General features: G+C 46.0%; 1 protein-coding gene across 2 annotated transcripts; it reads left to right on the top strand.

The window, feature by feature from the left end:
• Nucleotides 1–1,673: 1,673 nt before the first annotated feature.
• On the top strand, nucleotides 1,674–8,205 carry CPXM1 (carboxypeptidase X, M14 family member 1). 2 transcript variants are annotated; one of them, XM_088843947.1, is made up of 14 exons: nucleotides 1,674–2,013; nucleotides 3,321–3,491; nucleotides 3,645–3,754; nucleotides 3,848–3,987; nucleotides 4,093–4,183; nucleotides 4,755–4,905; nucleotides 4,990–5,078; nucleotides 5,401–5,524; nucleotides 5,612–5,808; nucleotides 5,896–6,075; nucleotides 6,145–6,442; nucleotides 6,854–6,993; nucleotides 7,637–7,739; nucleotides 7,839–8,205. In XM_088843947.1, the coding sequence occupies exons 1-14, from the start codon at nucleotides 1,848–1,850 to the stop codon at nucleotides 8,078–8,080; spliced, it is 2,202 nt and encodes a 733-aa protein (XP_088700073.1). In that variant the 5' UTR covers nucleotides 1,674–1,847; the 3' UTR covers nucleotides 8,081–8,205. The 2 variants fall into 2 exon arrangements, with proteins under 2 accessions (XP_088700073.1, XP_055288709.2); XM_055432734.2 differs by having other exon boundaries at nucleotides 1,684–2,013; nucleotides 3,312–3,491.
• Nucleotides 8,206–26,083: the final 17,878 nt, after the last annotated feature.

Raw genomic sequence — 26,083 nt, 5'->3', positions numbered from 1 at the left:
GTGGTTGGGGAAGAACCTCTTCAGGAACCGCTGGAAGGTGAGCTCACTAGGTTGATTTGGCTGCTGTGTGGGAAAGGGCTTGGAAGCCATGGCAGCCTTAAGAGGCTGACCTGTCCTCCCAGGTTCTGCCTCGGCCCCCTCTGTGAAACTTGGATGAGGGTGGAGCAGAGCCGGGGAAGGGGCCAGATTGGGCTTTGGTGGGAGGTGGAGTAGGCCTCAAGACCTGCACAGACCTGCTTCTAGCTCCATCGGAGTCTCTCCTGGCCTCCCACCTCCGTGAGGCCTGGGGCCACAGTACCGTCTTTCTGCCGCTGACTTGGCCGGGCGCTTTGGGACCCTCAGGTTTGGCATGCCTTCCTTGAGTTTTACTAAATCCTCCTCTGGTGTCTGGTACCCAGGTGTGGCATCCAGGCCGGGTGCTCTAAGGTGGGAGCAGGACCCATGGGGGCCCTGTCCCAGTTACTAGAAGTTCTCCACCCAGAGCGCACAGGGTGGACCACAAACCTCCAGGAGCTCCAGGACTTGCGTCTATGAGACTGGGGGTTGTTACTGAGGGTGGGTCTCAGTTCCGGGAGCGCATATTTCTTTCGAGAGATCCGGCGATATGGGTGCGGACACGCCGATGGGGTAATTCAAATTGTTCATATGGGTAGTGATCTTGCAGAAAACATTTGCTCAAGCCCCTCCCCCCCAACATCTCCCCACCCCCCATACCCTACCACACTCTAGAGGATTCCCGGTCACCTCTCGGCACTACGTCTTGAGGATGGCAGCGTCTCCCTGGCAGGATCCTTGCATTGGCAAAGCACCGGCCAGAGGCGCACAGAGAACGAATTCCTTCCTGCTGGGGAAGGCGACCCTGGAATGGGGAGCCCAAGGGGGCCTCGCAGAGGCATGGGGAGGGTCCTACGCTCTGGAATCCCGGGATCCAAGGTGGTCCCGAAGACAGAGCCCCAGGGCTGCCGGCTCCCAGAAAAAGCTTGGGGCGGGGCAGGGCAGGACGCGCATCAAGTCTCGCCCTCCCCGCCCTCCCCCGGCCTCAGCCCGCCGGGTATCGACTCGGTCTCCTCTACTCGGGTTATGTAACCCCGGAACGTGGCAGCCGGAGGAGGGGAGGCGAGGGAAACCGAGAGAGAAGACAGGCGGGGCGCGGGGGTGGGGGATGGGAAGCACCGCCGCTGGCGGGGCCCCTCGGTGTCCTTCCGAAAGATTCCAGCCCTCCCGCACCCCGAAACCCTGCCTCCGCCTCAGTTTCCCCTCAGCCTTCTCTCTGTCCCAACCTTCCTGGCAGGGGGTTCTGGCTCTGGACAGATTGCCCTCCCGGGTTGTCGTTTCCGCCCCAAAGTTCTCGGCTTTGCTACCTGGACTGTCAATTCGCCGTTCTAAGCCTCGGTTTACCAGTTTGTGAGACAAGGTTTGACTGTAGGCCACGGGTGAAGTGCCCGGCTCGGGGCATGGTACACAGTGGGTGCCCACTGTGGGACGGGCACACAGGACCGAGTGGGATCCAGGGTGCCTGGGGCCTTTGCCGACGGTCCAGGGCAGCGCCCGAGCGAGGCGGGCGAGCTCGAGGGGGCATGCGGGGTGAGCGGAGATGAGGGCAGGGTCGGTGGGTGCGGAGACCCGGGGCGGCCGGCCTGGGCCCTCCCCTTCCTCCTCCCTTCCCTCCTTCCCCTCCCCTTCCCTCCCAACCCCTCGGTTCCCGGGGTCCCAGGCCAGCGAGCGAGCGGGCTGTGGGCGGGCGTGCGGCGGCGGCAGGAAGGGGCGGGGGGCTCCGGAGCCCCAGCAGGAAGAGGCGAACCCACCGGCCGCCGCCAGCCCAGCGCGTCCGCGCCTTGGACCCCGCCATGTGGGGTCTCCTGCTCGCCTTGGCCACCTTCGCGCCTGCCGTCGATGTGGGTCTAGGGGCGCCCGGCACCTCCGTGCTGGGCCTGGCGTCGCCCGCGACCACCAAGGCCCCGGTCCCGACCCCCCGTAGCAGCCCGGCACAGCCGTCCGCGGGGAAGGAGAACGGTGAGCTTCCGTCCTACCCACGGCCCGCTTCTCCCGCGAATCGGTTGTCCCACTCTTCCGACCTCCGTGTGGCGACCCCTCCCCAGCACGCGCGCACACACCTCACACTCGCCACACACGCCCGCACTCTCCGCCTCGCGCCGGGGTGGCGACCCTGCCCCACGCGCGCACACTCCCTGCGCGGTACAATGGCTGCTGACTCAGCAACCCTAGTTCCCGGCCAGACCAAGTCAGCAGTCCCGGGACAGGAGCCAGTGGGATGCTGCCTCTTCCAGCCCCGAACCTTCCTGTTTCTCAGATGGGGAAACTGAGGCTAGAGCCAGGAGGAGGGTAGAGAGAGGTGCAAAGACACCGAGGAGGGTGCAGAGCAAGACTGTGTGGGCTTCAGGCCAGCGGCTGAAAGGAAAGAACAGAGGAAGCGAGCAGGCGCTCTCTGCCAGGTGCCCTGGAGGGATGCGGCTCTGGCTGGGGTGAGGACCGGGAAGAATGCCGGACTTCCCAGCTTCTCAGATGTGGCAACAGAGAGGAGGAAAGCACGAGGATTGGCAACCTCGGAGGGCTTCTTGGGAGAGGCAGGTGGAACTGGTTCTGAAAGGTAGCTCTGAATTAGGAAGAGCTGAAGAGGAGGGCAGCCAAGAGGGAAACTGTGTGCAAACGTACCAATCCCTGATACAGTTATGTACAGTGTGTGTGTGGGGGGCAGCTGTGGATCTCAGTGGGGGAACCAATGGCATCTGCCCTGTGCAATGAATGCTTTATGCTGAAGGGCAGGTAGGGCAGGGGTCCAACTCTGGTCAGCCTGAACACTCGGACGGACATGGATTTGAGGACAGGACCTCTCAGCACAGTGATGGAAGTGGCACAGAGGCTTTGGGGGCATGAGACTGAGCCTGGAGCTAAGGAAGGCTCCCTGAAGTGCATCTGGACTGAGATGTGAAGAAAGAATGGGAATTAGAAAATAAAGTCAAAGATGGTGGATATATGATAGGGAAGGGGACAGCCAGGCAAAGAAGGAGTTAAAGAATCAACTTCAGCTCTTTGGAGCAAGCAAGTAGTTCCTAGTGGCAGTGTAGCCCTCTACTGGTGAGGGCAAAGCATGTAGTCACATCAGTGGGGAGAAGGAATCAAGGAAGTGGCTGGAACAGTAGGTTGGGGTCAGACTGAGGGCCTTAAAGTCCATGCTAAGGTCCTTGGATACATGTGGTGGGGCCTCCTGTGGACTTGTAGGTTTTCTTGGGGTGGTAGACCTCTCCATTTGAGGTTTCCTGCCATCCTTTCCTTCCCTGCTGCTCTGCCAGGGACTTCAGAACAGCATGTCCGGATTCGAGTCATCAAGAAGAAAAAGATCGTCATGAAGAAGCGAAAGAAGCTAACTCGCCCCAGACCCCCAGTGACTGCCAGGCCTTCAGTGACTGCCAGGCCTTCAGTGACCACCAGCCCTGCAGGGACCCTTCACCTCCCTGAGAAGCAAGAACCAGGTACCACCACTCCAAGGGCCTTTCCCAGACTTGCAGTCTCTGAGACATGAACTAATGTAGCTCTTGGCCACACAGGCAAGCTTGGGTTCAGCTTTCCACCTGCCCTGACCACTGTTTCTCTGGTCCCAACTTACTGCTTTGTCCCTGTCCCAGACTGTCCCCCTTTGGGCCTGGAGTCCCTGCGAGTTTCAGATAACCAGCTCGATGCATCTAGCAGCCAGTCCTTTGGTCTTGGACCACACAGAGGTCGGCTCAACATCCAGGTCAGCAAGGCAATCCCTAGGACCTTCTTCCCTGCCCCTCCCACCTTCCCTTAAGGCCTATCTGGTTCTGATTGCTGCATCCTGTGCCCACAGTCAGGCCTGGAAGATGGTGATCTTTTTGATGGGGCCTGGTGTGCTGAGCAGCAGGATGCCGAGCCATGGCTTCAGGTGGATGCTAGGCACCCCACCCGCTTCTCAGGCATTATCACACAGGGCAGGAACTCCATCTGGAGGTAAGGCAGGACAGCTCCAGGCCAGGGAAGTTATGGGGAGACTCAGGAGGACTGGGGTGGGAGGCTTGGGGGCCACCCATGATCTCTACCCACCTTTCCTGCCAGGTATGACTGGGTCACATCATACAAAGTCCAGTTCAGCAATGACAGTCGGACCTGGTGGGGGAGTAAGAATCGCAGCAGTGGGATGGATGCGGTGAGAAGTCCCATGGTGGCTGGGGCCCTCTATGCTGGGAGTTGGGCTCCTGGCCCACTGTAGGGTGCTGGGCTGGGCTTGGACTCTTCTGAGGACAAGACACAGGTGCCCACTTGGGCATCCCAGGAGAAAGGGGGTTGTTGTCAGGATGGGTGGCACCCAGCAGACAGCCTCAGGAGCCAGGTTGCTTTGGACCATGCCCGCATCCTTCCCAAATACTTCCTCATGCCACAGCTTCCTGCTGGAACACCCCTTCTGGCGGTGGGCCTCAGTCTTTGCATCACTTCTCATCTCCTCAGGCTACAGTGTGGGGTCCTGGCCAGCTTCAGGATTGTCTGCTCCTGAGTCAGATGGCCATATTGGTCTAATGAGCTGTGACTAAACCGGAAAGGATGGCTGCCTGTTGGCAAAGGATGTGGGCAACAATATGTGTTTGACACAGCAAGCAAGTGTCTAGCTGAGCCCACTAGGGTGGGTTTTTCAGTGAGCTCACAGGCCTGAGCATCTTCCTGGACCCTGAGTCAGGCTGCTGGGGTTCAAGCAGCCCTTACAAAGGACTTGATGCCCCCAGGTATTTCCTGCCAATTCGGATCCAGAGACACCAGTGCTAAACCTCCTGCCTGAGCCCCAGGTGGCCCGTTTCATTCGCCTGCTGCCCCAGACCTGGCTCCAGGGAGGTGCATCTTGCCTCCGGGCAGAGATCCTGGCCTGCCCAGTCTCAGGTGGGGAGAAAGACAAGGGTTAGATGGGCAGGGCACACCCTCCCCTGGAAACTCACCATTTACTGTGAACTCATCCTCTACCAGATCCCAATGGTCTGTTCCCTGAGGTTCCCGTGCTGGGATCCTCCGACTCATTAGACTTCCGGCATCATGATTATAAAGCCATGAGGAAGGTAACACCTATGACCCAGGAGGGAGGATCTGCTCATCTCAGGTCTTCTGCCCACCAGGGCATAACTTGTTATGATTGCCCTCATGTTCTCCTCCATCTCACTCTCTTTTTGACCCCTAAACCTCCATGATTTCCCTTGCTTTGGTGCCTCTCTTATTCTGACTGTTCCTTCCATGGCTGCTGCCCTCTCCTGTACTGAGCCATGGTGTCCCTATCATATGGACCCTCTCAAGGTTTTGAAGTCCTTCCATGGCCACGTGTGGTCTGAGCCCTGGGTCTGCTCCTCCCGTGGCCCCTCACCACCCATGCCACTCACCCCCCAGCTGATGAAGCAAGTGAACGAGCAATGCCCCAACATCACCCGCGTCTACAGCATCGGGAGGAGCCACCAGGGCTTGAAGCTGTATGTGATGGAAATGTCGGACCAGCCCGGGGAGCATGAGCTGGGTACTGGCAGGCGGGGTGGGAGAGGTGGGCACAGCAGCAGGGAGGGGCGGGTGCGTGAGCCAGCTGCAAGTCCCTGTTTGTTCCCAGGAGAGCCTGAGGTGCGCTATGTGGCCGGCATGCATGGGAATGAGGCCTTGGGGCGGGAGTTGCTCCTGCTTCTAATGCAGTTCCTGTGTCATGAGTTCCTGAGAGGGGACCCGAGGGTGACCCGGCTGCTCACCGAGACACGCATTCACCTGTTGCCCTCTATGAATCCTGATGGCTATGAGACTGCCTTCCGCCGGGTAGGCCACTTGGCCTGAGGGCCAGCCTGCTCCTTCTGCCATGGTGCCTGGAGCCTGCTTCGCTTGAACAGACTTCCTCCCCGGCAGGGCTCAGAGCTGGTGGGCTGGGCAGAGGGCCGCTGGAACCATCAGGGCATTGATCTTAACCATAATTTTGCTGACCTCAACACACCACTGTGGGAAGCAGAAGATGAAGGGCTGGTACCTGATACTGTCCCCAACCATCACCTGCCACTGCCCACTTACTACACTCTGCCCAATGCCACTGTGAGTATTCTGGGCCACCCTGGGGGCCTTTGTCTCTGTCTCCCACTCCCCTGACCTGCCCTTGTCCAGGTGGCTCCTGAAACATGGGCAGTGATCAAGTGGATGCAGCGGATCCCTTTTGTGCTAAGTGCTAACCTCCACGGGGGTGAGCTCGTGGTATCCTACCCCTTCGACATGACTCGGACTCCGTGGGCTGCCCGCGAACTCACGCCCACCCCGGATGAGGCTGTGTTTCGTTGGCTCAGCACTGTCTATGCGGGCACTAATCGGGCCATGCAGGACCCAGATCGACGACCCTGCCACAGCCAGGACTTCTCTCTGTATGGCAGTATCATCAACGGGGCTGACTGGCACACAGTTCCTGGGAGTATGTGCCCGAGGGTGGGGTTATCCCATTCCCGTAAAAGTGATAAGAAAGTGTTAGTCACTTAGTCGTGTCCGACTCTGTGCAACCCATGGACTGTAGCCTGCCAGGCTCCTCTGTCCTTGAAATTCTCCAGGCAAGAATACTGAAGTGGGTTGCTATTCCCTTCTCCAGGGGATCTTCCCGACCTGGGAATCGAACCTGGGTCTCCTGCATTGCAGGCAGATTCTTTACCAGCTGAGCCATCAGGGAAGCTCTAGCCCCATCCCCATAACCCTGCCCCAATGAGACAGTCTGCTCTCACATACAGTGCCAGTGTTAGCTGTCACCAGGAAGTGTCTCCCAGAGGAGGGTGCTGGGAGGGCAGGGCTTCCGTCCAGCCTGCTTAGGCTCCAGTGTCTGTGGTACCCCTAGGCATGAATGACTTCAGCTACCTACACACCAACTGCTTTGAGGTCACTGTGGAGCTGTCCTGTGACAAATTCCCTCATGAGAACGAGCTGCCCCAGGAGTGGGAGAACAACAAAGATGCCCTTCTCACCTACCTGGAACAGGTCGGATCTGAATTCCTCCCCACTCCCCGCCTGCCCGAATTACTGCTGACTGGTCTGTTCTCTGTGTTGGATGCATCTCCCAACAGGGAGGTCTCCTAAGGTCAGGCTGAGCCATTCTGACTCACCAGTGCCATGGGTCACACTCACTTGGCATCAGACTGCCTTGGAGGGATATGGGATAGGAAGCACAGTTTGCCAGCAGGGTGGTGTCAGACATTGTTGGAGAGTGGGAGTAGACCTGACTGCACTCCAAGCAATGGTCCATGGAGCAGACCCAGAGCTGTTCTCAGAAAAGACTCTGATTATGCAAGTGCAGGAAGTACCCTGGCATAGACACTTCACTTTCCGCAGGAACTCCTGTCCCTTGGAACGACTCCGTAAGTATAGTTTCCAAAGATTCTAAAAGACAAGCCCATAACGAGAATCAGTGAACTCAGGGAAAGCCCAAAGATACACCCTCCTGCCAGGCGTTTATAGTTGTCTTGGTCTGGATGCCATTTATCAGTCAGGAGATACTTTCACCAGAGTATTGTCACCTAGGAACAGAGTAGATGCAGCACCTCTATCAAATTTGTAGGGTACAGAGCCAGAATATAAACTGGTCGCGGAAGCAAAGGGATTTTGAGAACCTTTTCCCGCACAGGTGCGCATGGGCATTGCTGGAGTTGTGAGGGACAAAGACACAGAGCTTGGGATTGCTGATGCTGTCATTTCTGTAGATGGGATCAACCATGACGTAACAACAGGTGGGTGTGTGGGGGAGGGTATGGGGCAGTGTGGGAGGCATTAACCAGGTCAGAAGCTGCCGGCCACTGCACGCTGATCTTGCCCTTCACTTCTCTCAGCATGGGGCGGGGATTATTGGCGCCTGCTGACCCCAGGGGACTACATGGTGACCGCCAGTGCGGAGGGCTACCACACAGTGACACGGAGCTGCCGGGTCACCTTTGAAGAGGGCCCCGTGCCCTGCAATTTCCGCCTCACCAAGACTCCCAAACAGAGACTTCGAGAGCTGCTGGCAGCTGGGGCCAAGGTGCCCCCAGACCTTCGGAGGCGGCTGGAACGGCTGAGGGGACAGAAGAATTAACACCTCCAGCTGAAGAGCCCCAGAGGCTTGGGCAGGCTGGACCTGTCCAGAACTGGAGGAGGGGTCACTGAGAGTGGGGAGGGTAGGACAGGGTGTAGGGGGAAAGGTGCTTGGGCTCATTAAAGCTGTTTGACACCTCAGCCAGTCTTCCTGTGGTCTCTATGTCCCAGATCCTCTTCCCTGATCTTATTCTGCAAACACTTGGCTGCTATCATCAGTTAACTTCTGGAAAAATAGTATGGAAAGAGGATCCCACCTGGGCTCTTCCTGAACTAGGGCTTGGCAGAGCAACTCATCTCATCAACTCATCAGCTTCTGCGGCAGGTGACACTTGGTGCTATGAAACGTTCTGTAAGCACCTCCTCAGTGCCAACCATGCAACGAGTCAAGGGTAAACACTGCCTCTCAACCTCTTGGAGCTCCTAGTCGAGAGAGGGGACAGGCGTGCCAGGTGGAGGCTGGCTGCTGTGGGAGCAGAGAGAGGGGAGTTGCACACATGGGAGTGGAATACAGCACTGAGGGTCAGTCAGGATGCAGTAGAGGTGACAGTTCTCAAAGTGTAGATGGGAGGTGGTGTAGGGGCCCGGACAGGGAGAGCTCCAGGAAGAAAAGCAGAGAGCACAGCCGAGAGCATTTGGGTTTGCTTCAGCAGCCCTTCGGGAGAATGCTGGTAAATGATGGAGTGCGATTTGTTTCTTTCAGACAAGGAGAAGTTATGCATCAGTATCTCACCAGAAAAACAACCAATTGCAGGTAGTTCAGTTCAGTCGCTCAGTCGTGTCCAACTCTGTGACCCCATGGACTGTAGCACGTCAGACTTACCTGTCCATCACCAACTCCCGGAGCTTGTTCAAACTCATGTCCATTAAAGGTATTTCAAGAAGAAGGGAATTTTATGCTGGACCTTGGATATAAAGATGTTGCAAGAGCTGGATGAAAAAAGGGAAAAGATAGTTTTATTTAGAAATTAGGAAGCTGATAATATCCTTGGTCTGGTTTTATAAGCCTGTGTTTGGTGCTGGACCCACCATCACCTGTGGCCGCCAACAGTGAGCTGTGATCACCTATGGTTGCCCGCTGTGGCTGGAGACAGAAAGATTTCCTCCTACCTTCCGCTTTCTATCTCTAACATATGAACTCCACTGTGCAGTCCTAGTCCACTCGCTGTAACCTGTTTTGCAAAGGAGCTCACAAAATGTAGTTTCCAGGCTCCTAAGCCCCATGCAGTTCAAAGGAGAGCTTGCAAGGGCAGGGATGGGGGAAATGCTAACAAGCAGAATATGGCACGAAGACATCCATGTAGCCTATTATGTAAGCTTTGCCTAGTGCTGGGCTGTTGTATTGTCCTTGCCTCTGTCCCTCTCTCATTTTCAATCTCAGATCACCACAAGGGATTTAGTGCCACACCTCCCGTCTCCCTGCTCCTTTTCTCCCCACCTCTAATGCTTCTTGTGCAGCAAAATGTTTTTAAAATTTTAGTTTTATAAGTTTAATATTTATAATGAAAAGTACACATAAGTGGACAGCTTATTGGCACAGTGAATGACTCAACCGTATATTACAACAAACACTTCAGGTGTAAAGATACATGCACTTTTGAAAGTAAAAGGATAAAAAAAGATATGTCATGCAAATATTAATCAAAGGAAAGCAAGAGTGGCTATCTTAATAGCAGACAAAGAAAGTTAAAGACAAAGCAGACAAAGAAACTTTGCCCTGTTTCAGGGCAAAGAAAGTTAACAGAAACAAAAAGGGATATTATATAATCATATAACTGAACACACCCAGGCTGAACGTTTCCAGTGAATCTTTTCCCTTCTCTCTTGGGTACCCTAGAAACAGCTAGTTCAGCATAACTGAAACGGCATGTGAACTCAATCTCTGGATTTCCCCCACTTCTAGCAAGACATTTCCCTGGCCAGAAAATTCCCTCTGTTACGTAGTGGTCAAGGGAGTCTAAGGTGCTGGCTACTTTCCTCATATATATGCTAAGTGGCAGGAGAACGGGGCCCTTCTCCTGCTCTTCTAACAGCAAGATCAGCCCTTCCTGGCCTAGCAAGCCATCTCTTGGATAATGGAACTTTGAGGCGCTGTATGCATGATCTTAACTCTTTGCTGAGAAGTTTCCTCCAATCCTAACCCTAATCTTGTTTGTGTCTGTACCATTTGTCTTTGCATTACACTTGGAATACATGACAATACGAAGATGCGTAATCTAGTAAAACTGAAGGCGTTCCTGGGTATACATTATATACTATAGGGAAATCTTTGCACATGTACAAAAAGATACATATATGTTTATAGCAGCTTTATTTGTAACAGACTCAAATTGGAATCAACCCCAAAATCCATCAAGAGTAGACGGAGGAATAAAATATGGTATGTTTGTGCAATGGAAATGTATACAGGAAGGAAAACAAACAACCATTATACACATCATGAATGACTCTCACGAAAATAATTTTGAGTGAAACAAGCAACACACAAAAGGAAAATAAAACTATATTATTTATGATTATGATAAAAGTTAGGATAGTGATTGATTCTGGAAGGATCAATGCAGCAACAATCAAAGAGGAGAACATGGAGGGAGGGGGATTCTGAAATGCTAGTAACATTCTTATCTGGTGAGAATACTTTGGCGTTCACTTAAAAATATTGCTAAACTTTATGTGAACACTTTATGTACTTAAAAAGTATCCATTTTCATTTATTAAAATTTTGTACATAATAAAATCCACCTTTTGGATATTATACTTTAATGAGTCAAGAACAAAGATTCTTGTAAACACCAGCATGTGAAATGAAGTGAAAGTTGCTCAGTCATGTCTGACTCTTTGTGACCCCATGGACTGTTGCCTGCCAGGCTCCTTCTTCCATGGATTTCTTCAGGCAAGAATAGCAGAGTGGGTAGCCATTTCCTTCTCCAAGGGGTCTTCCCAACCCAGGGAATGAACCTGGATCTTCAGCACTTCAGGCAGATTCTTTATCATATGAGCCACCAAAGAGGCACCAACCACCAATGTAGACGCAGACAAAAAGAACTGGGAATTCCCCGCCAGTTCGCTGGTTAAGACACTATGTTTCTACTGCAGAGGGTACAGGCTTGCTCCCTAGTCCAGGAACTAATGGAGAAGGAAATGGTAATCCACTCTAGTATTCTTGACTGGAAAACTCCACAAACAGAGGTGCCTGGCAGGCTATACAGTCCATGGGGTTGCAGAGCTGGACATGACTTAGCACCTGAGCACACGCCAGGAATGAAGATGCTGCGAGGTGCCATCAAAAAATAGAAGAAAAAAAAAATTAAATTAAGCCCCTCCCTCATACAAAAGCAAATACAAAAAGTAAGGCTGTAAAAAGTACCAGAGGAAAATTCAGAATATTAAAAAAAAAAAAGAATTTCCTCATGCTGCCCCTTGTATTCAGACTCTTGTCTCATCCCAACTCTAGGCAACCACTAGATCATATTTCTGTTCTTACATTTTTGTTTTAGCTCAGTGAGCTCTCAGGAAAGCCAAAAGAGATCTACATCCAGATCTATGAATGTACATCTACATCCAGATCTATGGATGTACATCTACATCCAGATCTACATCCGGACATATCAAGCCATCAGAAACTAAAGACAAAGAGAATTTTTTCATTCACTTAGTTTCTTTTTTGCATATAATTTTGTTTGTTTTATTTTGGCTATGATAAGTCTTCGTTGGTGCATGTTCTTTTTTCTGGTTTCGGAGGGTGAGAGGTACTCTCTAGTTGTGGTGGGCAGTCTTCTAATTGTGGTGGCTTTGGCAGGTGGGAGGGGAGGGGCCTCCAATAGTTTCCATGCTTGGGCTCTAGAGCTTAGGCTCAATGGTTATGGTGCATGGGCTTAGTTACTCAGCGGTATGTGGAATCTTTCTGGGATCAAACCCGTGTCTCCTGCATTAAAGCATCTGTCTGCAATGCTGGAGACCAGGGTTTGGTCCCTGGGTTGGGAAGATCCCCTGGAGAAGGAAATGGTAACCCACTCCAGTACTCTTGCCTGGAAAATCACATGGACAGAGGAGCCTGGTAGGATACAGTCCATGGGGTCACAAAGAGTTGGACACGACTGAGTGACTTCACTCACTTCTTTACCACTGAGCCACCAGGGAAGCCTAAAGAGAGAATCTTGAAAGCAGCAGGAGAAAAGCGGCTCATCATGTATAAGAGATCAAAAAAAGAGGTTTTTTGTCCATTTAAAAATCTAGGTGATTTATTTTCTTATTTTTGAGTTTTGAGAGTTGGATATAAACCCTTTATCTGACTTGCAAATTTTATCTCCAGTCTCTTGCTTTATCTTTTAATTCTCTTGCTAGTGTTCTTTGCCAAGAAGTTTTACATTTTGATAAAGTTTAGTTTATCAGTTTTTTCTTTTGTAGATGGTTCTTTTTGTGTCTTATATGAGAATTCTTTGACCAACCAAAAATCATGAAGATTTTCCCCTATATTTTCTTCTAAGAGTTTTACAGTTTTGCATATTACATTTAGGTTTATGATCCCTTTGAGTTAATTTATATATATATGTGAGGTATAAATCAGGGTTTGTTTTTGTGTATGTGTATGGAAGTCCAGTTTTTCACAGCACCTTTTTGTGAAAAGACTGTTCTTTCTCCATTGAAATGCCTTTATACCTTTATTAAAAATCTGTTGACCATATTGTGTGGGTCTATTTCTGGAATTTTTAGTCTTTTGCATTGGTATGTATCTATTCTTTCACCAATATCGCACTGTCTTGACTATTGTAGCTTTATGATACATTTTATAATCGGGTAGTTTTCACATGCAAAAAAATGAAGTTGGATCCTTATACTATATACACAAATTACCTAAAAACTGATTAAAAAAAAATCTCAGACTTCCCTAGTGATCCACTAGTTAGGAATCCACCTGCCAATGCAGTGGACATGGGTTTGATCCCTGGTCCGGGAGGATCCTTCATGCCTTGGGACAACTAGGCCTGTGTGCCACAACTGCTGACTAGCCTGAGCTCTGCAACAAAAGAAGCCTCCGCAGTGAGAAGCTTGTGCACCTTAACAAAGAGTAGCCCTTGCTCACTGAAAGTACAGAAAGCCTGTACTCAGCAACAAAGACCCAATGCAGCCAATAAACAAATAATACATATTATTTTAAAAAAGGATAAAAAATCTAAACGTAACAGCTAAAACTATAAAAATAGAAGAAAACAGGGAAACCTTCATGACATTGGGTTTGTCAGTGATTTATTGGATATGATAGGAAAGCACAGGCAACAAGATAAAAATAGATAAATTAGATTTTGTCATAATTTAAAACTTTTGTACATCAAAGAACACTGCAAAAGACTGAAAAGATAACACAAAGGGTGGGAGGAAATATTTACAGAAACGGAAATATACAGAATACATAAAGAACCCCGACAACTCAACAACAAAACTAATTCAAAAATGGGCAAAGGATTTGAATGGTGGTGGTGATGGTTTAGTCACTAAGTTGTGTCCGACTCTTGCAACCCCATGGACTGTAGCCTGTCAGGCTCCTCTATCTGTGGGATTCTCCAGGCAAGACTACTGGAGTGGTTGCCATTTCCTTCTCCAAGGACTTGAATACACTTCTTCAAAGAAGATATACAAATGGCCAATAAGTACATGAAAAGATGCTCAATATCATTAGTTATCAGGGAAATGCAAATCAAAACCACAACAAGATAGCCCTTCGCATCCATTAGGATGGCTATTATCACCAATAAAGTAGAAAATAAGTTTTGGCAATGATGTGGAGAAATTGGAACCCTTGTATATTGCTAGTGGGAATGTAAAATGTTGCAGCTGTTGTGGAAAAGAGTTTAGTGGTTCTTCTAAAAGTTAAACATAGAACTGCCAAATAACTTAGTAATTCCACTTTTAGGTATATCCAAAAAAATTTTTAAAGCAGGAACTCAAACAAATATGTCTACACAAATGTTCATAGCAGCATTATTCACAATAGCCAAAAAGGCAGACACAATCTGTGTCGATCAAAAAATGAGTGAATAAGCAAAATGTAGTATATACACAATAGAATATTACTCAGCCATAAAAAGGATGAAATTCTGATATGTGTCAATAAAGACAAAACTCGTTAACAAAAAGCATGTTAAGTGAAATATGCCAGGCACAAGAGGACAAATATGATATGTTTCTATATAATTCTTATAGAAGTTACCAGAACAGGTAAACTTATCAAGATAGAAAGTAGAATAGAGGTTACCTCATTAACAACCTGATAAGAAAAAAAAGAAGGAAGACAAAACTTTCCTGCTGTTTCAGTGGCTAAGACTCCGAGGTCCCAATGCAGAGGCTCTGGGTCCCATCCCTGGTCAGCAAACCAGATCCCACATGCTGCAGCTGAGAGTTCAAATCCTGCAACTAAATCGATTCTGAGTGCTGCAACTAAGACATGGCACCACAGTTAAGTAAAAATAAATATTGAAAAAATGGGAAGTAAAGCAATTATCCTTAATTAAAAATAAATAATTTTTAGAAATGGGCAGAAGAACTGAATAAGCATTTTTCCAAAGAAGAAATGAAGATGGCCAACTCGCATACGAAAAAATGCTCACCGTTGGTAATCATCAGAGAAATACAAATCAAAACCACAATGAGATGTCACCTCACATTTGCCAGAATGGCTATCATCAAGAAGAACACTCATACACACACACACACCCCACAAATAACAAATGTTGGTTAGGAAGTGGAGAAAAGAGAACCATCCCACTGTTGGTGGGAATGTAAATTGGTGCAGCCACTGTGGGAAATGTTATGGAGGTTTCTCAAAAAACTGAAAATAGAACTACTATATGACCCAGCATTTCCACTCCTGGGTATATATCCAAAAAAAAAAAAACCAAAATTATCTTTTCTTTTCTTATTTTTTTATTGAAGGATAATTGCTATACAGAATTTTGTTGTTTTCTGTCAAACCTCAGCATGAACAAACCATAGGTAAAGATACTTGCACCAAAGTGTTCATAGCAGCATTATTTACAATTGCCAAAACGTGAAACCAAATTGTGTCTGTCAACAGATGAATGGATAAAGAAGATGTGGTATGTATACATAGAATACTACTCAGCCATAAAAAAGAACAAAATTTTGCCATTTGCAGAAACACAGTTGGTCTTGGAGGGCTTTATGTGAAGTGAAACAGGTCAGAGAAAGATAAATACTATGTGATATCACTTACATGTGGAATCTAAAAAAAAAATATAATGAACTAGTGAATATGACATAAAAGAAGCAGGCTCAGAGATACAGAGAGCAAACTGGCTACCATTGGGAGGGGACGGGGCATTATAGGTGTGGGGAAGTGAAATTTACGAACTGTTGGGTGTGAAATATACTCAAGGATGTATTGTACAACATGGGGGAATTGGTCAATATTTTGTATATCTGTAAATGGAATACCTTTAAAAAGTGTATAAAAATTAGTAAAAATTTTAAAGAAAGAAAGAATAGAGATTACCAAGGATTGGGGGTAAGGGAAACGGGGACCTATAACTTAATGAGTTTCATGTTTCTGTTTGGGATGATGAAAAAGTTCTGAAAATATTGGGTTGGCCAAAAAGTTCCTTCAGTTTTAAAGTAAAAATAAAACACACATTCTTCCTTTTCACCAAGAACTTTATTGAATAACATATTACTGTGTTGTTCCACTACCTTCTGCCATTTTCCAGGCAACTTCATAATTTCATCTTCCCAAAAATTTTTTATCTTTTTGAGCAAAGAACTATCCCAGGTGCCTTTTACAGTCTTTCAGGGAATCGAAATTTTTTCCACTAAGAGAATTTTGTTAAGACTGAAATAAATGGAAATCCAAAGGTGCAATGTCTGGTGAATTTAGGGGATGAATCAGACCTTCCTAGGCAAGCTGTAACACTTTTTGCCTGGTAATCAAAGAAACATTTGGTCTTGCATTACTTGGATGGAAGATTATGCATTTTTTGTTGACCAATTCCGGAGGCTTTTTGTCAAGTGCTGCTTTTGGTTGGTCTGATTGGGAGCACTTGGAATTTATCATTTGGTTTTCTAGAAGGAGCTCATAATAGAGGACTCCTTTCCAATCCCACCATATACACAACATCATCTTCTTTGGATGAAGACCAGTCTTTGGGCTTCTGTTGCTGGTGGTTCATTTCTCTTGCTTCACAATCTCTTCCATTCCACATTATTGCACAGTATTCACTTTTCATCACCTGTCACTATTTGTTTGAAAAATGGAGCATTTTCTTTACATTTAAGTAGTGAATCAGATATGGAAATAAGGTCAAGAAAGTTTTTTTCACTTAACTTATGTGGAACCCGAACATCAAAATGATTAACATAACCAAGCTGGTGCAAATGATTTTTAATGCTTGATTTGCATATTTTGAGTATGTCAGCTATCTCCCTTGTGGTATAACATTGATTGTTCTCAATTACTGCTTCAGTTTGATCCTTATCAACTTCAACTGGTCTACCCTATCATCGAGCAATGTCCAGTGTGAAATCTCCAGCATGAAACTTTGCAAACCACTTAAAAAATAATTTTATCTACTTATCTATTTATTTTTGGCTGTGCTGGGTCTTTCTTGTGAGAGCTTTTATCTAGTTGTGGCTCGTGGGGGCTACTCTCTAGTTGTGGTGTGGTAGCGTCTCTTGTTGTGAAGCATGAGTTCTAGGGTATATGGGCTTCAGAAGTTACAGCTCCCAGAGCACAGGTTCAATAGTTGTAGGGCACCGGCTGAACTGCTCTGCAGCATATGGGATCCTCCTGGATCAGGGATCAAACCTGCATCTCCAACATTATTAGGCAGATTCTTTACTACTGAGCCACCAGGGAAACCCTGCAAACCACTTTCAAACACTTTTGATCTATCATAGCACCTTCTCCACACACTGCACAATTTTTGTTTTGCATTTCAGATGCCTTTTTGATGGCATCTGACCACTACTAGAGTCATCTTACAGGAAAAAAGAAAAGAATGAATCTTTTGGCTAACCCAATAGATAAATATTTCTAGCATTACACCACTGTGAATGTACCTGATGCCATCGACTGTGCATTTAAAAATGATTACAGTGATAAATATTCAGTTCAGTTCAGTCAGTCATGTCCGACTCTTTGCGACCCCATGGACTGCAGCACGCCACCCTTCCCTGTCCATCACCAACTCCTGGAGCTTACTCAGACTTATGTCCATCAAGTCAGTGATGCCATCCAACCATCTCATCCTCTGTTGTTCCCCTTCTCCTGCCTTTAATCTTTCCCAGCATCAGGGACTTTTCCAATGAGTCAGTTTTTCGCATCAGGTGGCTAAAGTATTGGAGTTTCAGCTTCAGCATCAGTCCTTCCAATCAATATTCAGGACTGATTTCCTTTAGGATGGACTGGTTGGATCTCCTTGCAGTCCAAGGGACTCTCAGGAGTCTTCTCTAACACCACAGTTCAAAAGCATCAATTCTTCGGTGGTCAACTTTATAGTCCAAATCTCACATCCATACACGACTACTGGAAAAACCATAGACTTGACTAGACAGACCTTTGTTGACAAAGTAATGTCTCTGCTTTTTAATATGCTGTCTAGGCTGGTCATAGCTTTTCTTCCTAAGAGCAAGTGTCTTTTAATTTTATGGCTGCAATCACCATGATTGCAGTGATTTTGGAGCCCCCCAAAATTAAGTCAGCCACTGCTTCCACTGTTTCCCCGTCTATTTGCCATGAAGTGATGGGACTGGATGCTATGATCTTAGTTTTCTGAATGTTGAGTTTTAAGCCAGCTTTTTCACTCTCCTGTTTCACTTTCATCAAGAGGCTCTTAAGTTCTTCGCTTTCTGCCATAAGGGTAGTGTCATCTGCATATCTGAGGTTATTGTTATTTCTCCTGGCAATCTTGATTCCAGCTTGTGCTTCACCAGCCCAGCATTTCTCATGATGTAGTCTGCATATTAGTTAGATAAGCAGGGTGACAATATACAACCTTGACATACTCCTTTCCTGATTTGGAACCAGTCTGTTGTTCCATGTCCAGTTCTAACTGTTGCTTCTTGACCTGAATACAGATTTCCCAGGAAGCAGGTCAGGTGGTCTGGTATTCCCATCTCTTTAAGAGTTTTCCACAGTCAAAGGCTTTGGCATAGTCAATAAAGCAGAAGTAGATGTTTTTCTGGAACTCTCTTGCTTTTTCGATGATCCAGCGGATGTTGGCAATTTTATCTCTGGTTCCTCTGCCTTTTCTAAATCCCGCTTGAACACCTGGAAGTTCACAGTTCACGTATTGCTGAAGCCTGGCTTGGAGAATTTTGAACATTACTTTGCTAGTATGTGAGATGAGTGCAGTTGTGCAGTGGTTTGAGCATTCTTTGGCATCGCCTTTCTTTGGGATTGGAATGAAAACTGACGTTATCCAGTCCTGTGGCCACTGCTGAGTTTTCCAAATTTGCCAGCATATTGAGTGCAGCACTTTAATGGCATCTTTAACAGTACATTTAAAAATGGTTACAGTGCTAAATATTACCACGAATAAAAAACTAAATTTGAAAAACTCTACAAAAATTGGCTAATGTGAATCCTATATCTTTGTTTTTCTTTTTCAAAATTGTTTTGGCTATTCTAGTTTCTTTACTTTTCAGTGTACTGTCGGCTACATATTGGCACTTGTGGAGGGCATTTGCTGTCTTCCTCTGCTCAGAGGTTAAAGCGTCTGCCTGCAATGCAGGAGACCTGGGTTTGATCCCTGGGTTGGGACGATCCCCTGGAGAAAGAAATGGCACCCCACTCCAGTATTCTTGCCTGGAGAATCCCACGGACGGAGGATCCTGGTGGGCTACAGTCCATGGGGTTGCAAAGAGTAGGACACGACTGAGTGACTTCACTTTTCTGTGGGGACTGAATCCTGTGCTGCTGCAGCTGTTGATCTTCAACACACCCTGAAGGGAGTTCAGGGTGGAGAACACTTTGTGCCCCAGGAGAATTTGTGGGCCTGGTCTTTAGATAGATATTTTCAGGAACTGGTTCATGATCCCAATCCTTGCATCTCCTCATATCTCAAGAAGCACTAAATCCCTTCATCCCTTCATGATGATATCAGCTCCATGTGACTAGCAGAAAACCTTTGGTAAAATAAGTGCTTGATTACATTGAACTCCCTCTTCATCAAAATCATATACATGGACTTTTCCCCGTGATGACTTCAGAATTTCTCAGAGCTGTCGGAGGTGCTATCTCCCAGGCTGCAGTCCTCATTTTGATCCAAATAAAACTTAACTCGAAGCTCTCAAATTGTGCATCTTTTTTAAGTCGAGAGTTATGGTGACTAACGAAGTGACTCAGAGTGGACTTTCCTCATTCGCTTGGGCTCTATGAGGAACCAGAACTTTGATATCAGCAGTGTCCCTTTGCACTTATCCACCTCTTCAGGGAATCCAGATGAATTTAGTTATGTCTCTCCTGGTTCTCAGATCTCCCATATTGGTTGATGATCCTGAATTTTATTTGATAGTGGAGCAGGTTATTTGCCCCCTTCCAGTTGGAAGACACTAGGGGGCAGGCTCAGTTGAAATATACCAGGGGATATCCACTCATGGTATAGACACTGCTGCTGCTGCTAAGTCACTTCAGTCGTGTCCAACTCTGTGTGACCCCATAGACGGCAGCCCACCAGGCTCCCCCGTCCCTGGGATTCTCCAGGCAAGAATACTGGAGTGGGTTGCCATTTCCTTCTCCAAAGTGTGAAAGTGAAAAGTGAAAGTGAAGTTGCTTAGTCATGTCTGACTCGAAGCGACCCCATGGACTGCAGCCTACCAGGCTCCTCCGTTCATGGGATTTTCTAGGCAAGAGTACTAGAGTGGCTTGGGCTTAATTGAAAGATATTGAGGAATACCTTCCCAGTTGAAAGATACTGGTGGGGGGCTGGTTGGAGAGGTACCAGGGAATACCCACCCAGTGGAAAGATAGTGGGGAGGGGAATCAGTTGAAAAAAACCAAGGTTGCTCATTTGTAGGAGACTGAGTGGTCTTTCTTGCTTTCTCCATGATCCAGCGGATGTTGGCAATTTGATCTCTGGTTCCTCTGCCTTTTCTAAAACCTGCTTGAACGTCTGGAAGTTCACGGTTCACATATTGCTGAAGCCTGGCTTGGAGAATTTTGAGCATGACTTTACTAGCGTGTGAGATGAGTGCAATTGTGTGGTAGTTTGAGCATTCTTTGGCATTCCCTTTCTTTGGAATTGGAATGAAGACTGACTTTTTCCAGTCCTGTGGCCGTTGCTGAGTTTTCCAAATTTGCTGGCATATTGAGTGCAGCACTTTCACAGCATCATCTTTCAGGATTTGAAATAGCTCAATTGGAATTCTATCACCTCCACTAGCTTTGTTAGTAGTGATGCTCTCTAAGGTCCACTTGACTTCACATTCCAAGATGTCTGGTTCCAGGTGAGTGATCACGCCATCGTGATTATCTTTGTCGTGAAGATCTTCTTTGTACAGTTCAACATTCAGAAAACGAAGATCATGGCATCTGGTCCCATCACTTCATGGGAAATAGATGGGGAAACAGTGGAAACAGTGTCAGACTTTATTTTTTTGGGCTCCAAAATCACTGCAGATGCTGATTGCAGCCAGGAAATTAAAAGACGCTTACTCCTTGGAAGGAAAGTTATGAAGAACCTAGATAGCATATTAAAAAGCAGAGACATTACTTTGCCAACCAAGGTCCGTCTAGTCAAGGCTATGGTTTTTCCCGTGGTCATGTATGGATGTGAGAGTTGGACTGTGAAGAAAGCTGATCGCCAAAGAACTGATGCTTTTGAACTGTGGTGTTGGAGAAGACTCTTGAGGGTCCCTTGGACTGCAAGGAGATCCAACCAGCCTATCCTAAAGGAGATCAATCCTGGGTGTTCATTGGAAGGACTGATGTTGAAGCTGAAACTCCAATACTTTGGCCACCTCATGCGACGAGTTGACTCACTGGAAAAGAGTCTGATGCTGGGAGGGATTGGGGGTGGGAGGAGAAGGGGACGACGGAGAATGAGATGGCTGGATGGCCTCACCGACTCTGTGGACATGAGTTTGAGTGAACTCCGGGAGTTGGTGATGGACAGGGAGGCCTGGCGTGCTGTGATTCATGGGGTCGCAAAGAGTTGGACACGACTGAGCGACTGAACTGAACTGAACTGAGTGGTCTTTGCTGAGTAGTTAGGAAAGAGGCTGATTTGATGCTTTTCCTCAGTTCGGGTGCCTTAATAAAATTTGTCAGAATAAAAGTGAAGAGTGAATTTCATCCATGACAAATTCAACTTAAAATGGGAAATAGAGCCTCTCAAACAGAAACAGGGGGTATCAGAAAGCAGCCCTAACACTCCAGTCAGGGTTATGCACGTACAAAACTTATACTTACAAGTACCTAACTGGAGAAATTACACTAAAGGAGAGCTCAACCTAAAATGTCAAAATTGAGGTTGTTTTGATATTCTAAAATTGATACTTTTGCACATACAGTTAGAAAAAGCTGGCTGTAAAAGCAGACAGACTGAATGGAATGCTTACTTTGGTATCTAGAAAGTTCTAAAAGAGGAAACAATAACGTAACTTCTTTCCAAGAAACCAGGAAGAAATTGCCTGAAACCATATCAGAACTAAAAAAGGCCACTAGTATTGACTCTGCCAGGTCACAGGTCTAGTGGGCCTGGGAAGTCACCTTTAGGGTATTTATGCTATTTGACTTTTGACTTCTGGGCATCTTTTTGTTACCCTCTTGGGGCATTTTTTGCCATTTGGCTTTTGCCATTTGTTTTATTTGGAGTGTGACTTCTGGCTGGTTAGGTTCTGGTTTGGTTTGGTTGCTTTGGTTTGTGCATGCAGATTGATTTGAGTGTGCAGATATCTGGTACAAACTACTCAAGCTAAAATGTGAAGTGTTTCCGCTAAGGTTCCACACCCAGTCTGGGAACATTTTGGGAAAAACTTTAAATGACTGGTCAACCTATAGTTATGACTCAATGACAAAGAAAAATGGCCTAAAATTATCATATCTTTGTTGCCACGAGGTTGAAAAATGGATCCACCTCTCAGGAAGAACAATCCATGCTGGGGACCAGTCTGCCCTTGTTATCAGGGACAATTTGAGCAAATTTTGTTTAAATTTTGGCTATGATACCATGACCACAGGGAAGAAAAGACAGTATAGCCATGATCTTAAGAGAAAACTGGTTAAAATGAAATCTTTTTGAAATTACAAAACTGGTTCCTCTTGCATGTACAATTAGAGAAAACTAGCTTGTTCAACAAAAATATACCTAGGAGAAAGTTTGAAGTTAACTGTTATTATATCCTTGGAAAAAACAGTCCTCTTTTGCCTGAGACTTCAGGCTTAAGCAAGTTAGTAGAACTTCAAGTCAAGTTTTAAAAAAGGCAAAGAAACATTTTAAATCTCAAGAGGAAAACTATGAGATCTCTGTCTGGTTTATGTATGTCTCAGTGTGTCTTTGTCTTTGGATAATATTGCTGAGGTTAATTTGTAAATGAGCTGTAATTTGATTGGCCTAAAGAAAAGTAAGCACTAACAAATCAAACAATTCTAAATACAGGCGAAACTAAGCTAAATGAATTTCAGGTTCACGTGAACTGGGAAATATTCAGTATCAAATTAATACTTGGTATTAATGTTTGTTTGTGGATGTATGTGTTGGTATGGTTAAATAAGACTTTATTCTATCTGTTACAAATATGTCAACAAGAAAAGTAACTCAATGTGGAAAACTTTAAGAAAACTAAAATACATGTTTTCAGTAAAAGAAAATGTGAGGAATAAACAAATAGTGAAAAGAGTTATGCATGATCAGGATTTCCTGAGACTGGACTGAGTTTAGTTGGGTAAACGAATCTCGTTGGGAATAAGCTAAGACTTGGATTTGGCTTTTTCTTTCTGCTCAGAGAAGAGTTTTCTGAACGCCATTTTTTTATAACAGATATATGAATCTCTTTGCTTTTAAGTGATTTGAGATCTCTGGTTAATTTGATTAAGAAATAATTATTGTCTCATAATGACTGATTTTATTTAACCAAGTGTTTTTAAAACTTTTTGACAAGCTTCCCAAATATCAAATTTTAATTAAAGTTTTTCTGATTTCTAGCTAACTTTGGGATGCTTCAGAGGGCCCCTGAAACATCCCAAAGAGAGATATTAAACTAATTAAGTTCATTTGGTATGTTGAATTGCATGGGAAGTATTGTCAAATCAGTAGTAAATCTCCTCAGGCTATATAGTATGGTGCATGTGAGCTAAGTTGCTTCAATTGTGTCCAGCTCTTTGCAATGTTATGGACCGTAGCCCACCAGGCTCTTTGCCCATGGGATTCTCCAGACAAGAATACTGGAGTGAGTTGCCATTTCCTTCTCCAGGGGATCTTTCTGACACAGGGATCGAACCTGCGTCTCTTACATCTCCTGCATTGAAAGGTAGGTTCTTTATCACTAGTGCCACTGGGAAGACCTAGACAGTATGGTAAATGTTACTAATATAAATATCCTGGAAATTACATGGAGTGCCTAAAATTCTGATATGTCCTGGTAAATACTCCGTTCCGTTCCGTTCCGTCGCTCAGTCGTGTCCGACTCTTTGCGACCCCGTGGACTGTAGCCTACCAGGCTTCTCCGTCCATGGGATTCTCCAGGCAAGAATACTGGAGTGGGTTACGGTTTCCTTCTCCAGGGGATCTTCCCGACCCAGGGATCGAACCCGGGTCTCCCGCATTGGAGGCAGACGCTTTAACCTCTGAGCCACCAGGGAAGCCCAGGTAAAACACTATCAGCCATAATTCTAGTTACTATCTTAAAGTGTTGTCACAGTAGTAACCAAGTTTCAGATTTTAAGCATGCCTTAGAATGAGATGGCTGGATGGCATCACCGACTAGATGGACATGAGTTTGAGTGAACTCCAGGAGTTGGTGATGGACAGGGAGGCTTGGCGTGCTGTGATTCATGGGGTCGCGGAGAGTCGGACACGACTGAGCGACTGAACTGAACTGAACTAAATCTTTTGTCATTATAGACAGTTATGGTTTTATTATGATGCTTTTGTAAATATGCTTCCTCTTTGAGATTTATAGAAAGGACTTTTGGATAAACACAAGTTTCTGATTTTTAAACCATAATGCTGAGCTGGGTAAAATATTAAAGAATTCTAATGGGAAATCTGATGGTTTCACAAAGATGAAAGGACTGAATGAACTGGTGAATATGCTTATAACTTTTATGGTTTCTATCTGAAAAACTACTGGTTTGAATCTGTGTTTTCCAGGTATAAGGAAAACCTTTTCCTCAAACTAATTATGACTTACAGTAATTTGGTAAAATTATATACTTTTGTAAGCAAAATTGAAACATTTACCTTTTCTCTCTATCTGATACCTCCAGATATTGGAAACTATTAGGTTCCAGTAGCTTTATCAGATAAGTTAGGAAGGCTATCTCACTAACAGGTACAGAAATTTCAAGGAATTTTGGAGACCTTGAGAAGGGAGGAATTTACCTCCATCTCTTAGGTGAAATCTGTGATAAGCCTTTGAGAGAGTCAGTTTCTATGTAGGTTGATAAGGAGTCCGGGGCCCTCAAGGAGGAGAAAGGAGTCTGGGGCCCCCGAGGAGAAAGGACAAATTTTTTTCTACATTGCTTTTAGGAGAAAGGACAAATTTTTTTTCTACATTGCTTTTCTTAGTCACATAAGACATTTTTTCTTAAGCTCTGAGTTGTTATGCAACAATCTGTTTCTTCTAAGACTAACTTTAAGTCCAGAGCTAATGATTACACAACAAAACAACTCATCTTACTCAACAGTATGCTTTTCCTTAAACTCAGTACTAATGATTATATAACAACAATGTATCTTGCTCAAGGACATGTTTCTGCTTAAGAACCTTGGGACTAATCCTGTTATCTTAAAATGTATGTTGTGGGGATGGGTCTGGTAAGACCTTTCTATTGTTAGTAACCAACTGAAAAAGTATATAAAGCCTTGATAGAGCACTCTGTCCCCTTCTGATGTCAGAAGATTTCACAATCCCTTTTTCACTGTAATAAAACTTTTGCCATAAGAAGCTCTGAGAGCCTGAAGCCTCATCTCTGGTCCCAAAGCTAAATTCTCTTTTTTGGAGATCACAAATCCAACACCATTCGCCACAAACTATCACCTTTGACATGACTTTCTTAGCCCCGAGAGGTTTTTTTTTTTTGAAGTTCAGTCGCTAGTAAAGTCATGCTCAAAATTCTCCAAGCCAGGCTTCATCAATATGTGAACCGTGAACTCCCAGATGTTCAAGCAGGTTTTAGAAAAGGCAGAGGCACCAGAGATCAAATTGCCAACATCTGCTGGATCATGGAGAAAGCAAGAGATTTCCAGAAAAACATCTATTTCTGCTTCATTGACTATGCCAAAGCCTTTGACTGTGTGGATCACAATAAACTGTGGAAAATTCTGAAAGAGATGGGAATACCAGACTACCTGACCTGCCTCTTGAGAAACCTGTATGCAGGTCAGGAAGCAACAGTCAGAACTGTACATGGAACAACAGACTGGTTCCAAATAGGAAAAGGAGTACATTAAGGCTGTATATTGTCACCTTGCTTATTTAACTTATATGCAGAGTACATCATGAGGAATGTTGGGCTGGAAGAAGCACAAGCTGGAATCAAGATTGCTGGGAGAAATATCAATAACAGATATAATATGCAGATGATAATATAATATCAATAATATAATATGCAGATGACACTACCCTTATGGCAGAAAGTGAAGAGGAACTCAAAAGCCTCTTGATGAAAGTGAAAGAGGAGAGTGAAAAGGTTGGCTTGAAGCTCAACATTCAGAAAATAAAGATCATGGCATCTGGTCCCATCATTTCATGGGAAATAGATGGAGAAACAGTGGCAGCAATGTCAGACTTTATTTTTTTGGGCTCCAAAATCACTGCAGATGCTGATTGC

Source organism: Moschus berezovskii, chromosome 15 (genome assembly GCF_049115385.1).
Source record: "Moschus berezovskii isolate FMDL1 chromosome 15, NW_MosBer_1.0, whole genome shotgun sequence".
NCBI classification, from domain to species: domain Eukaryota; kingdom Metazoa; phylum Chordata; class Mammalia; order Artiodactyla; family Moschidae; genus Moschus; species Moschus berezovskii.
The sequence above is the reverse complement of the archived record's forward strand: the minus strand, read 5'-3'. Positions and strand labels throughout refer to the sequence as shown.

Coding starts and splice junctions, on each gene's coding strand:
- CPXM1 (XM_055432734.2), top strand. CDS start 1,848: ATGTGGGGTCTCCTGCTCGCCTTGGCCACCTTCGCGCCTGCCGTCGAT. Junction 2,014..3,311: donor GTCCGCGGGGAAGGAGAACG/GTGAGCTTCCGT, acceptor CTGCTCTGCCAG/GGACTTCAGAACAGCATGTC. Junction 4,906..4,989: donor CCTGGCCTGCCCAGTCTCAG/GTGGGGAGAAAG, acceptor ATCCTCTACCAG/ATCCCAATGGTCTGTTCCCT.